General features: G+C 48.0%; 2 protein-coding genes across 6 annotated transcripts in view; one reads left to right on the top strand and one right to left on the bottom strand.

The window, feature by feature from the left end:
• Positions 1-1,524: 1,524 nt before the first annotated feature.
• On the top strand, positions 1,525-10,692 carry LOC105181735 (organic cation transporter protein). Of its 2 annotated transcripts, none has more exons than XM_011138705.3 (10): positions 1,525-2,052; positions 5,168-5,443; positions 5,956-6,151; positions 7,296-7,554; positions 7,781-7,973; positions 8,518-8,623; positions 8,739-8,842; positions 9,530-9,744; positions 9,835-10,010; positions 10,295-10,692. In XM_011138705.3, exons 2-10 carry the CDS (start codon positions 5,172-5,174, stop codon positions 10,511-10,513), a joined length of 1,740 nt encoding a protein of 579 aa, XP_011137007.1. In that variant the 5' UTR covers positions 1,525-2,052; positions 5,168-5,171; the 3' UTR covers positions 10,514-10,692. The 2 variants fall into 2 exon arrangements, with proteins under 2 accessions (XP_011137007.1, XP_025160336.1); XM_025304551.1 differs by lacking the exon at positions 1,525-2,052 and adding an exon at positions 2,740-3,122.
• Positions 10,693-10,804: 112 nt separating this feature from the next.
• Positions 10,805-12,142, bottom strand: part of LOC105181737 (carcinine transporter) — a 43,234-nt gene continuing 41,896 nt past the window's right edge. For all 4 annotated transcript variants that reach the window (XM_011138711.2, XM_025304550.1, XM_025304549.1 and 1 more), the window contains exon 10: positions 10,805-12,051. In XM_011138711.2, coding sequence (XP_011137013.1) covers positions 11,949-12,051 — 103 coding nt within the window. In that variant the 3' untranslated portion in view covers positions 10,805-11,948. The remainder of the gene's footprint in view (positions 12,052-12,142) is intronic.

The following is a 12,142-nucleotide window of genomic DNA, read 5'->3' as shown; positions in this document are numbered from 1 at the left end:
TAAGCTATCGGCGACACTTCTAATCGCGTTACCGTGGATAAAAGAGAAGTTGCAAAGCGCAAGGGCGTTGCAGTTGAAAAAAATTTCGCGTACCGCCCGTCTGTGCGCGTTGACGTTCGACCGACGCAGATTTGCTGCTTAGCGTCGAGTGTAATGAGAGATCCAACGCAGACCTTGGTATTATTAATAAGCGACCGTATTATTGCAACATACGTCATCTGACTTGTCTTGTTCGCGTGTACAGCTCGGCGATTCCTTTGAATCACGATCAGCTTCTTTATCCCCAGAGACGGCTAATCGCACACCTCGCGACGAACGACTGAAACGCGCTCGACGACCGTCTCTCTCTCGTCTCTCGCGTTCGCGTTGATAGACTCTCTCCCTCGTGTCCAACCATCCAACTTGAAATTTTTATGCCACTTTCGACCGCGTTCGTATTCCATTTTGCGTTAACTTAACGCTCCGAAGTCTATATGAACTACATTTTGCGCGTATCTTCGACCTACAGCACTTTCGAGGTTTAACAAAAAAAGGTGTCGAGGGCACCTTCGTTTCTGCAAATTAAATCTCCCTCCCTATAAATTAAATCTGCATCCCGAGTTTTGATAATTTTCATCTCAATTCCATTTAACGTTATTCTGTTAATCTAAAGCCTTCTTCTCATCAACTTATTTTAATTGCACTTTACTTTCAGCTTTGCCGAAGGTCCTGTTAAAAGTCCCTACAATTTCTACATTTTCTGCCACTTGGAGGAGCTGAGCAGGATTTCAGTTTCTACATAAATTAAATCTTCATACTGAAATCTCCTCCGGAATCTAGATTTTGAATCTAGACAATTGAGGTCGAAAGCAGACTTCTCAAATTTGGGCTCGGGCAATGTCAGGATTGGAGGCTTCGCGGAAAGTCGTGATCTCTCTCGCTCTACTTGCACCTCGCGATGCTGAGACCGATGAGAATAATTACACAATACGGTCTCGTGTTTGCGGATGATAAAATATCGGTGATTAAATTGCTAATTAAAATGATCCGCCAATTATCGCAATAGGAAAATAACACGTGGACTTTGCGGGACGCGATGAGTGCGATATTTTCTATCTCTCGGCTTATCTCTCGAGTCCTCGTAATTTTCTCGATAATATTATTGCAGTAGAAAATTGCCGCCTGTTTAGGAGACACGCGTTAGTACGCGACTGCGACGTTCTCATACATACTTTCCTCGCAATTTCACCACGAAGTGGGGCTGTCCGCGTCGCCCTCTCGCACGCACGTCACGCGACGTAGTGAAATCGTATTGAACGACCGGCGTTTAACGTCGTATTGCGGAAAACGACGCGATTATCGACCTTCTCTCGCGTCGTCTATTTCTGGCGCGCGAGTTTGGCTCGTTCCAATCGCGTGTCGGATAAACCGCAAACCCGCGGTATAGAAGTCGCAATAAAGAGCAAGAGGGGGGGAGGGAGAGGGAGACCGATGACAACCGGCTTATGTGAATGACGTACGAAACAGTTTCGACTCGCAGAAGAAGTCTCATCACACACGAGAAGACGGTCGCGCGCGCGGTCACCCCGCGAGCATCCTCCGACGACAAAAAGGAAAATAGGAAAGAGACGATAGCGATCGGACGATCGATTAATCCTGCCCGACATTTATTATTCATATCGCGTGATTCGGTGCGAAGTCCTGAACCGCCGCGCCGCGCTGCGCCGCTCCCGGCTTTGACGCCGGCTCTAGTCGTCTAACCGCGGCGTCTCGCGACTTAGGCGACGTGTCGCACCCTGAGGAGATCGATTTCTCCAGCACAATCGATTGATCCCGAGATCCCGAAGTGTCATGTGAGACGAACCTGCCGGACTTGCGCGAGCGTAGATCCGTAACGCGGATCGAACGCGGCGCGGCGCGGCGAGGTGCCAATTTTCCTCAAGTGCGCGAGTGGCGAATTTGCATACGACTCCGGCGCGGCGGGAACGAAAAACTTGTACGTGTCCGTGTCGGCGAGTGAATTTGGCGAACCCATTTGGACGAACGGGTTTCTCATGCTGGTCAACGGAAGAGGTAGGTTCGCATATATTTGTGTGTGTGTGTGTGTGTGTGTGTCTGTTTGTAATGGTACGCGTTGAAAAAGCATTTTTAATTTCTTGATTCACCTTCGTCTTGCTTCCAATATAACACATTCACCAAGTTGTCGAATCTATCGACGACTGTCGAGCTATCATCGATTTTGGAATGTCCACGCGAAATTTCCGAGATATCTCGTCTCGTTTGCTTCGCCTCGAGAATTATGATTTTTTCTGGAAAAGTTTGCATCTCGCTCGAAGACATTTCATTGCGGAGACATTTCATTCCCGCTCTTCTTTATTTCCATCATCTTGCGAGTTGACGTCGATCGTTGAAGTCGATAATATATCATCTCGCGGGATACCGTCGCGTTTGACTCGAGGCTTCCTTCGAGAGATCAGACGAGTTTCGTTTGAAACACTCCTTAATTTCACCTCGGAGAAAAAACTCAAGCTTTTTCCCTTCCTTCCTTGACCACTGCTTTACTTGTATTACGCACATGCCATTTCGTGTGTGCAAAATTACCAATGATTATCGAGCTATTGTCAAGTTGGAAGTCGATAAGAACGCCATGTCACCGCCGCCGGGAACGTATACACACGCACACGCACACGCACACGCACACGCACACACCACACTACGGCAAATATATCGCGTTCCGTGCCGGGGGGCTCGTATATCAACGGTGCTCCATCGGGTTTCCTCTTCACACAAAGCGTTGTGCCTTGCGACAGAGGACCTCGTCATCATCAACGTCGTCGCTTAAAGTCGTTGAGGTGCCGCAGTGGTAGCGCATCGTCGATCGATTCGCGACCCCCCGGTGCCTCCGATAGTTGAATACCGGACACCGTCCTGGAGTCGTCATTCGCCGAAGCCACTAAGCCGCTACGTTTCTCATTTGCCAGCATTCGTAACTAGCTCGCAATATCATTCCTTACGCCACTTTCTTCCTCGTGCCGGTTAGTGCGACGGTGGCCTCTCTCGTAATATCATTCTTCCGTGACGCCGACGCCGACGTTGCCGCGAGTGACACGGGGATACGGCTGAGAAACCGAGCGACGACGAAGGTGTGAGTATTATTGTTTCTCCCGTGATTTTTCCTGGGAAAAATTATCACTTAAACAGGATAAAATTATCATACGGAACTGTCTGATAGTTCCTCGTGAGCGAGTCCTTTCACTCTTCGTCTCCTCCGTCGCCGCGAAGGGGGCGAGAAACGCGGATCGCGAGATCGTCGGTCGCCAGCTGCCGTTGACGCTTCGATTTGACTTTTAATAAACTTTGAGCTTTAATGAACTTTTTTAACTTGTCACATGCACTTGGTTACGACGTTTTGCACGTAAGTTGGCCAGACACTGGTCGCACCGGTGAGTGTCAACCATGACAGGCAACGTATCGTGCGGCCTCGCACGATATTCGGCCGATTGAAAGTGGAGAGCAAGTTTGAAATACGAATTATCGCAGGCGGTATCAGCGGCCAACTTCGCGGAAAGTGCTCAAACACGCGAAATCTCTGTATATTGAGGAAAGGTTAACGATACGCGCGGAGCGATGGCCGACCTGACCGCGCGCGCGCGCGCGAGCGTTTTTAATTTGTTTAAACAAAATGCGACATTGAGTTACCGGCCACGGTTACGTATGTACGTTCCGTCATTGAGACTATGGAATCATTCCATGGATGACGGCCTTCGTGAAAGACCTCTGTTAATTAACCTTAGTAGATAGCCGATTGAACGTCGTAATATGAGTGGAAACACGCTTATCGAAAACATCTCAAGTGTTCTCAGCTCATCCTCTATCTGCCATTTAGACGCATGTTGTACTTTTCGTCACTGTACATACGCGAGCTTATCAGCCACGCAAGCAGGCTGAGTAATGAACTTAACATCAGACGCTGAAAATTGGTCAACCGCGCGAGCGGCGAGCGTGTGCACATCAAAAGCGGCCGTAACAATCTTGCAGTTATTGCCTCCTTGTCGGATGGGCAAATATTTTCAGCGGATTTATCAAGCGCGCCGAGTCACTTCGGCGCGATGCACGAGCGGCGAGCGTCGTCAGTGACCCTTAACTCTACTTTCGATATCTCGCCGTTCCTTGAGTGAGCGTCGACTTTACGCGCGTTCCTCCCGCGAAGCACCCGTTGATACTTGCAAACTGCAAATACATGCCGCGAATGAGATATTTTCGTCTCGCGGGAATAAAGGAACTGACTCGTTGATAAAAACGACAAAAAGATGTCGGTCACCCATTTCGGTCACGCGCGAGAACGTACGAGGATGAGAAACGCGCGTTGCGATATCGCTATATAATCAATGCAATATAATCGTTATATAATAATCCTTTTGTGTGATCTCTCTCTCTCTCTCTTTCTCTCTCTCTCTCTCTCTCTGAGAGATTTTTGAGCAGAAACCGATAAAACGTGGCAATATGCCATCAGTGAACGGCACCACGCGCGTCCGCCATTTAGATATTAAATTGACGAGCGAGCAGCGTGCAAAAACGACGTCGTTCAATATCGCTAATTGTCGTCCGTCGGGTTGTCAAACTCGAGTTTCATCTTCCTAATTCTCTCGATCGAGGCGCGTGTCACGAGGCACTTGATCTCATCATGTTCGGACGACACTGACTGTTTGGATCGCTTCCACTTAAGACGCCGTTTGACACGCCCGAGGGGAAACTCAAATTACACCGGCTTCGCGCAGCAATCTTAGTCGATCGTCACGTGTGTCAGCACAATCTGTTCATTATCACATCGACGTTTGCTCAACTCGGCTCGGGTGACCAGATTCGCTACATATCATAATATATATATATATATATATATACGAGCGAGCGCATTGTGTCGGTGAACAAAAGACGAGGGTGAGAGAGTTAGGACGGCGGAGGAGGGAGGAGAGAAATCGCGTTATCGGTCGAATAAGCCGGGAAATGAGTCAGTGTCTTCTAAAATTTCGCTCGCCTCGTTGAGTGATCGGAATATTCCTTTCTCCCTCCTCCGTGATACGACATATATAGGTCCTCGCTCAAACCGAATTTATTCGCCGACAAAATCCGGCGCTCGCGAGAGTAGAGTTAAGGCGAGATTCATTGAACAATGTTAATTCCACCTCAGAGCTATGAAGAACATGAACGGCGTGAAGAATTCCATAGACCCCACCGACCCGACCGAGACCACCACTTTAAGGCCCAAGTTGGAGACCTTCGACGACATTTTGCCATACGTCGGCGACTTCGGCTGGTACCAATGTCTGCTTCTGTTGGCGTTATTCCCCTACAGCGTGGCGTACGCCGTCCTGTACTTCTCGCAGTTCTTCCTCACTCTCGTGCCGCTCGAGCATTGGTGCAGGATAGACGAACTGATGTCACCGAATTTTTCGCAGGAACAAAGGTAGGATTTTCGTCGTTATTGTCCGTCCAAGGTCTCTCGTCGACATTCGACGTCATCGATATAATTTGAAAAAAAAAATAAATAATGCCATGTTTTCGTATCTGCCGAAATTTTTTTCTCTCTTCTACATCTTCTTTTTTCTATCGATTTCTTCACGCAGGAACAAAGATAAAATTTTCGTCAATATCATTCGTGAAAAAACCAGCGTGTTTTTGTCTGTTGACAAATTTCTTGTTCTCCTCTCTGTATCTTCTTTTTCCTGTGCGCTTTTTCTTTTTCTTTCTGTTAATTCCCTCGCCTCATGGACGAACCGATCTCATGACACTTCGCGCAGGAATGAAGGTAAAACTTTTGTCGACATTTATTATTCATGAAGATTTCCTCGTGATATTGTTCGTGGAAAAAAAGAAGTCAATGTTTCTCTGTCTCGACGAATTCTTTATTTTTCTCGACGTCTGCTCTTCTCTATGCGTCCCATTCTTCGCGCTAATTACATCACTGTGTCCTCACAGGATCGAACTCGGCATACCTAAATCCCAGAATTATCCGTATTACGATCAGTGCCATCGGAAGGACCTGGATTTCTCCGCCATTCTGAGCCGCGGTGGTGACATCCGCTCGATCGAATGGAAGACAAACAAGACCGTGGATTGCAGCAGATGGGAGTACAATTTCACGCAGATCCCGTACGCCAGTATAGCGGCTGAGGTGAAGTATCCTCTAGGGTGCGCCATGTGCGCCATAAGACAATAAGACTGAAGATTAGCGGCTATTCTTCCAGACGATCGACGCAATTATCCGTAATCACGATCGCGGTCCTCCTCGGTGATAATCACAGCAATAAAGAAATCGCGTCTCACACTATCAATTCGAACCGCTGCCAATCGCGTTGTCATTTGCGCGAATATGTTTCTCATAATTATCGCTCATCGTTGAGATCGACATCAGGGACGATTTATAATCGCTACCCTTAACGTTCGTCAAGAATTCCGATGCATCGCGTGTACTCGAGAGCTTACGACTCGACGTCGACCGTGACGTTGCGTCCAGTGAGCTCTATAATACACACTGGAGTGAGTCCTCAAGGAGATAAATACAGATGGGTAGATAGATTTATCTCACCTCAGGGTAGAATCCCTTTAGGTACACAACGAGGAAAGGAAATGAACGAAATTGAAGAGAGATGAATCGCTAACATGTACAAAGGAGAATCTTAAACGCGATACGATGATAAGTGAAGAACATGAGGAACAATCGCTAGACATAAGTAAAACATCGTATGCAGTTGGAAAAGGGAACAAAGAGACGCAACATGATAAAAATGAGAAAAGTAAAGTTAAATGTATGAGAACAAGATAATATATTCCAAGGAGCACAGCCGCAAAAAAAACCAAGAAATGCGGGTCAGAGAGGGAAACTTGCCTTATCCTCGCCCCACAGCCCGGTAATTCTATGCAAAACTTGCGTTGAAACGAAGGTAACGCGAGATAGCACGTCAGTTACATCATCTGGCGATATGAGTTCTAAAGATAGAATGCCGTGACTGCGAGGGATCTTCGATAAACTTTCACACGACGATAGTAAACGATAGTAAACGATAGTATTCGTTGATAATACCTTGACGAAAAAGAAATACATACGTATAATTACATACGGATTTTATCTCTTGTTTCTTTCATCATGTTTCTTTTATCGGGACACTCCGTTTGAAACGCTGAAAAAGCGTGACTGACGATAGCAATCTGAGGGTAGCAATCCCATCTATCTGCCTCGTCGAGGGCTCACTCGGCAGGATATGACAGAGCTCACTGGCGCTGTATCCCCACGCTGATCCTGGTACCTTCGTGATTAGCTAGATTGGGTATGCGACCGGGAATATCTCATATCGACGGCACAGGCTATCTTCTTCTGCGGCTCCATCGTCGGCGGCTTCGTCTTCGGATGGATCGCCGACCACAAAGGCCGGATCCCCGCGCTGATGCTGTGCAACGCGGTCGCCCTCTTGGCCTCCATCGCGACCGCGAGCGCGCGCACCTTCTGGTCCTTCTCGCTATGCAGGTTTCTCACCGGGCTGGCTTTCGACAATTGCATCAACATACCGCTGATCATCGGTGAGACCTCTCCGGCGAATTTCGTGCGCGTGGGTGACGCTTTTCGAGATCTCCTCCGTCGTCTAGTCAATAGTCGTGCCGCGAACTTTAGTCGAGTGCGTGAATTTATTGCCGACGTGGCCGGCCGGGTTGTCAATTATGCAATCAGATGTTCCGATGTTACATGAATCTGCCGACACTTGTCCGACATGCCTAATGAAATGCCGAATTGGAAATTGGTTCGCAGTGGTCGAATACATGGCCGTGAAGAGACGAACTTTGGTCGTCAATGTCGCCTTCGGCATTTACTTCGCTCTCGGCAGCACGGTGCTACCGTGGGCCGCGTACTACGTAGCCGACTGGAAGTTCTTCGCTTATATCACCGCCGTGCCGATGATGAGCGTCTTCATCACGCCTTGGATTCTTCCCGAGAGCGCTCGGTAAATGCGCGACACACACACTCTCTCTCTCTCTCTCTCTCTCTCTCTCTCTCTCTCTCTCTCTCTCTTTCTGTCAATTTTCCCATTTCTCCCCCATTTAGCCGAGACGCCGTCGCTGTGCGCAAAATTTCGTAATTCACGGTCGAGGTAGTTGCAGCTTTCCGTCTGTTTGGTTTCGCACTTAACGCCTTCGCTTCATTCGAGGAATTCTTACCACATCGTCTATCCATCTTTATATGACTGTGTAAAATCGGCTTGGTTTGTTTATACGAAAAAGGTGTATATATATATATATATGTGTAAAATTCATGAGAGAACTTTTGGTAAAGATCAGTTTGTAGACGAGAGATCGGTGCTCGCAGAAAGTAAATACGACATTTATCAAATTCCTCAAGCGAATACCGCCGCGGTGCGGTATTGGGGATGTTGCGGGACGCAACTTGAACTTCCCACGCGCGTGTGCCCCGTAAGGTCATTTCACCGTGTCACCCGTTGTCCTGTCGTCTGTACTTTCTGCTGAACGGAACACTGTTTCACGGTTAAGATGGTTCGTCGCCAACGGCAGAATAGACAAAGTGGTGCAGAAGCTGCGGCGGATAGCGAAGGTCAACAAGAGGAGCCCGGATGCGCGCATCTACGAGATCTTCGTGGTAAGTGAGGTACCAAACACAAAGCCTCCCTCCTCCCACCCTCCCGCTGACGATCCAAAGAGACCGGAACACGAGCGCAGCGTTTAATCCACGTCCGTCTTAATCCCGTTCGCAGAGAAACTTGACCGCGTCCGATACTCACACGGAGAGCGCGACCATCTTCGATCTGTTGAGGTCACCGCGGCTAGCGAAGAACGCTATCCTACTGATCTTCATATGGTGAGTACGACCTTTGTAGTTGTCGATCTTCTTCCGTTGCGCCTGATGTGGCTTCCCCTTCGCGAAAACAACGTCCCCTTCAACGTCGCGCGATATTAATTTTAGAGAATAACGCGTTTCTGTCCCGCAAATGTAACATCTCGTCCGAAATACGACACGATCCACCTATAATACCTCTCTCTATAAGAAGCCTCGAGATCTGGCAGCTTCTCGCGCACCACGTGGTTGCCCGCAGCCCGAAGATCCGTTCAATTTACATCGCGTATTATTTTTCAAGATCGCGCAAGACATCCGGTAATTCATGCCCGCTATTTATACACAGCGCTATTTTTCAAATAAAAATTTCGCATTTTCTTCTTGGCCAAGATGATATCGTTAATTTGCTTGAGGGCTGCTCGCGAGTTAAACTTCGATCGACCAAATGAACAAAAGGATACAATTTCTTCTAATTCTCTTCTCTACCAATCTCAAGTGAATTTTATCTCAACAGAATTTCGGATTCTGAAGATCAGCTTTAAGTGTGTGAAAATTAAAGAATCCTCTTACAACAACATCAGCAACAATAATGTAAATAATGGGCGCGAAGAGCAACGGACATGCTACTTCTGCTATCATATATATGTCACGTATAAAGCTGGCACTCTCTGAGCACCGATGAAATTATAAATTTTTCGCAACGCGTTTCAGGTCTTTGACGGTGATAGCGTTTGACGGCCACATGTACTCTCTCAAGCTGATCCAAAGCTCGGTGTTCGTGTCCTTCTCTCTCGCCTGTGCGACGGAACTGCCAGCCGGGCTGTTGCTGACGTTGCTATTGGACCGTTGGGGCCGCAGATTCTGCGGATTTATCACTCTGGCCATGACTTGCCTCTTCAGCTTCGCCGAGTTGCTGCTGCAGTCGAGTGAGTGGGCGGGGACAGGCCTCTCTATATGCCTTCGAGTAATATCGAGCGCTCGTCTGCTAACGCGATCTCATGCATTTTATTGTCCAGCCGTGGCGATACTCACGATGTCGGTGCTGTCGCGATTTTGCCTCAACATGGCGGCCAACGTGGGTCTTCAGTACGCCGCCGAATTGTTGCCGACCCCGGTACGCTCGCAGGGCGTCTCGTTGATTCACATAATCGGCATAATCGCTCACTCCCTCGCGCCGTATGTCGTGGACGCGGTGAGTAAACTTCCGTACTTTGTTCTAAGGCCAATTTCACACCATCTTCGATTAACTTAATCGGCCGATTATTACCCCGTTGGAATGTTGGATCGGTCGTTTTTGTCGTCGAGCAGAATTGACTGGAATTGAGCGATTAGTGTTGACAGTTTGATCGATCGATCAAGTTAATCGAAGTGAAATTGATTCTTGATTCTTCTCGCGCGAGAAGAGGAAGCTTCGATCTCTCGTCATGCCTGAAGCCGCGCTTTTCACTTTGATCGAGCCGCTCGAAATCTTTCCAGGCCAAGATCTGGGACGGCTTGCCGATGATGATCATCATCATCGTGTCCTTCGTCGCCGCCACCCTCATATTGTTCCTGCCGGAGACGCTCGGCCGCGACCTGCCGCAGACTCTGCGCCAGGGAGAGGACTTTGGCAAGGATCAGAGTTTCTGGACGTTGCCCTGCTGCCAGAAATCCTACGTGGACCGGCATCAACATTATCGTTCACGTGAGCTGTAGTCTTTTCAATTTCATTACGGTCCCCCGCGTGCAAACAGCGTGGGCACGTTATAGCTCAAGAATTTATTAACGTCACGTCGACGCGATGAATTTATGACGTTCCGTCGTACACGTTAATGTATAACACAATTTATTCAGTGACTATACTTTTTTTATATGAATTAATAAAATTTATACATAGGAAATCCGCGGCGTAAGTCGGGGAACACTTTTCGTACTTCTCCTCTTTCCTTTTTCGCTTTTGTTCTACAACTAGAGGGATCCTCCTCGAGAATGAATACGAGAAACGGATTTCGTGAAACAGCAATAAAATGTATATTTTTTTGATTTTCCATCAGTAATTCAGTTGCTACCGGTTGCAGAGATCGCAATCGGTGCAGCGAGACTGGTCGACCACATGGTCGCCGTGTGATTCTCGATAATTTTCAAGTTTGGCAGTAAATGCGTCATAGATGAGAGACACCCCTCGCGACGCAGCCAAGGCCGCACTCTGTCTGTCGGCTTTAAATTACTTAAAATTTTCTACTTATGTAACTAATTGGTGGTGATTGCCGTCGCCGTTGGCGCATGGCAATTTCGCAACGACTCTTGATGATGCATCAAGAGAGAGAGGGACTATAATCCCTTTGTCCATGCGCACGATTCGGCTAGTCTCTGCTATATTGTTTAACAAATATCGAGATTACAAGTGCACGAGCCCCGTGTCGCTCGTATCTCGACGCGATTAATAAACTGTCCTTCGCGCCAGGGAAGAGTCCTCCGAGAAAGAGGAACGAGCAACGAACGGTCGGCAGGACGTCCGTTTGCAAGATCATGCGCGAGCACGATATAAGTGAGTAATTTACTCATTAATCGTTTCGATTAATCTAAAGCTACGCAGTTGAATAGTTTTATATCACGCTGCATCGCGCACGAGAGCTGCGAGTCGACGATCGAAGACATAAGAATATCAATATGTATTGTACGTGTGTGGGAGTATATTTGCGTGCGTGTACGTGTGTGTATGTATGTGTGTGTGTGCGTGCGTATGTATGTGTATGTCGTCAGGAAATAATCCGGAAGAAAAATAATTCTACACTCCCGAAACTGTCGCACTTGGCGATTCAACGTGCACTCTGCGCGCATTCGTGTCCATTTGAGCGTGCGCCCGGGAGAATATCTGGAAGTGCATTCTGCACTTACACCCCGTCGTCTACTTACAATTAATCCGCCTCAGTCCGATCCGCTTCGGTCACCGCACATCACACTCGCTCAACGTGTCCGTTACGTCACGAGCTTCAAGAGAAACACCTAAGATCACACACGCGGGTAACACTCGGTCGCAATATTTACAACGATTCGGCAAACTTCTCTGTCTCTCTTCCTCTTCTTTCTCTCCCTCCTTCTTTCGCTCTCTTTCTCTCTCGGCGGGTTGGTCGTCGTGATTGTATGGCCGCTATAATCTGGTGGAATCGATCGTCTGGATGCTGCCGTGGAAGGCTGTGTTCGTCATACCCTGCTCCTGCTGCCGCCTTAGTGACCTCTTCAGCTGCGGCGAGCTGTAAATTCACACGAATGACGGATAAGAATTCACGAATATTTGACCGTCGGGAGTTTATTGATTCTTTAGCCGGGATAGATTTATAACTG

This window comes from Harpegnathos saltator, unplaced genomic scaffold, assembly GCF_003227715.2.
Source record: "Harpegnathos saltator strain DR-91 unplaced genomic scaffold, Hsal_v8.6 scaffold626, whole genome shotgun sequence".
Lineage (NCBI taxonomy): Eukaryota > Metazoa > Arthropoda > Insecta > Hymenoptera > Formicidae > Harpegnathos > Harpegnathos saltator.
Note: the sequence above shows the minus strand (reverse complement) of the source record. Positions and strands in the feature narration are given on the sequence as shown.

What these genes read in the sequence shown, in the direction of transcription:
- LOC105181735 (XM_011138705.3), top strand. Translation starts at nt 5,172, where the DNA reads ATGAAGAACATGAACGGCGTGAAGAATTCCATAGACCCCACCGACCCG. An exon ending in GCATCTACGAGATCTTCGTG is followed by an intron (nt 8,624 to 8,738) that starts GTAAGTGAGGTA and finishes TCCCGTTCGCAG; the next exon opens with AGAAACTTGACCGCGTCCGA. An exon ending in CGAGTTGCTGCTGCAGTCGA is followed by an intron (nt 9,745 to 9,834) that starts GTGAGTGGGCGG and finishes TTTATTGTCCAG; the next exon opens with CCGTGGCGATACTCACGATG.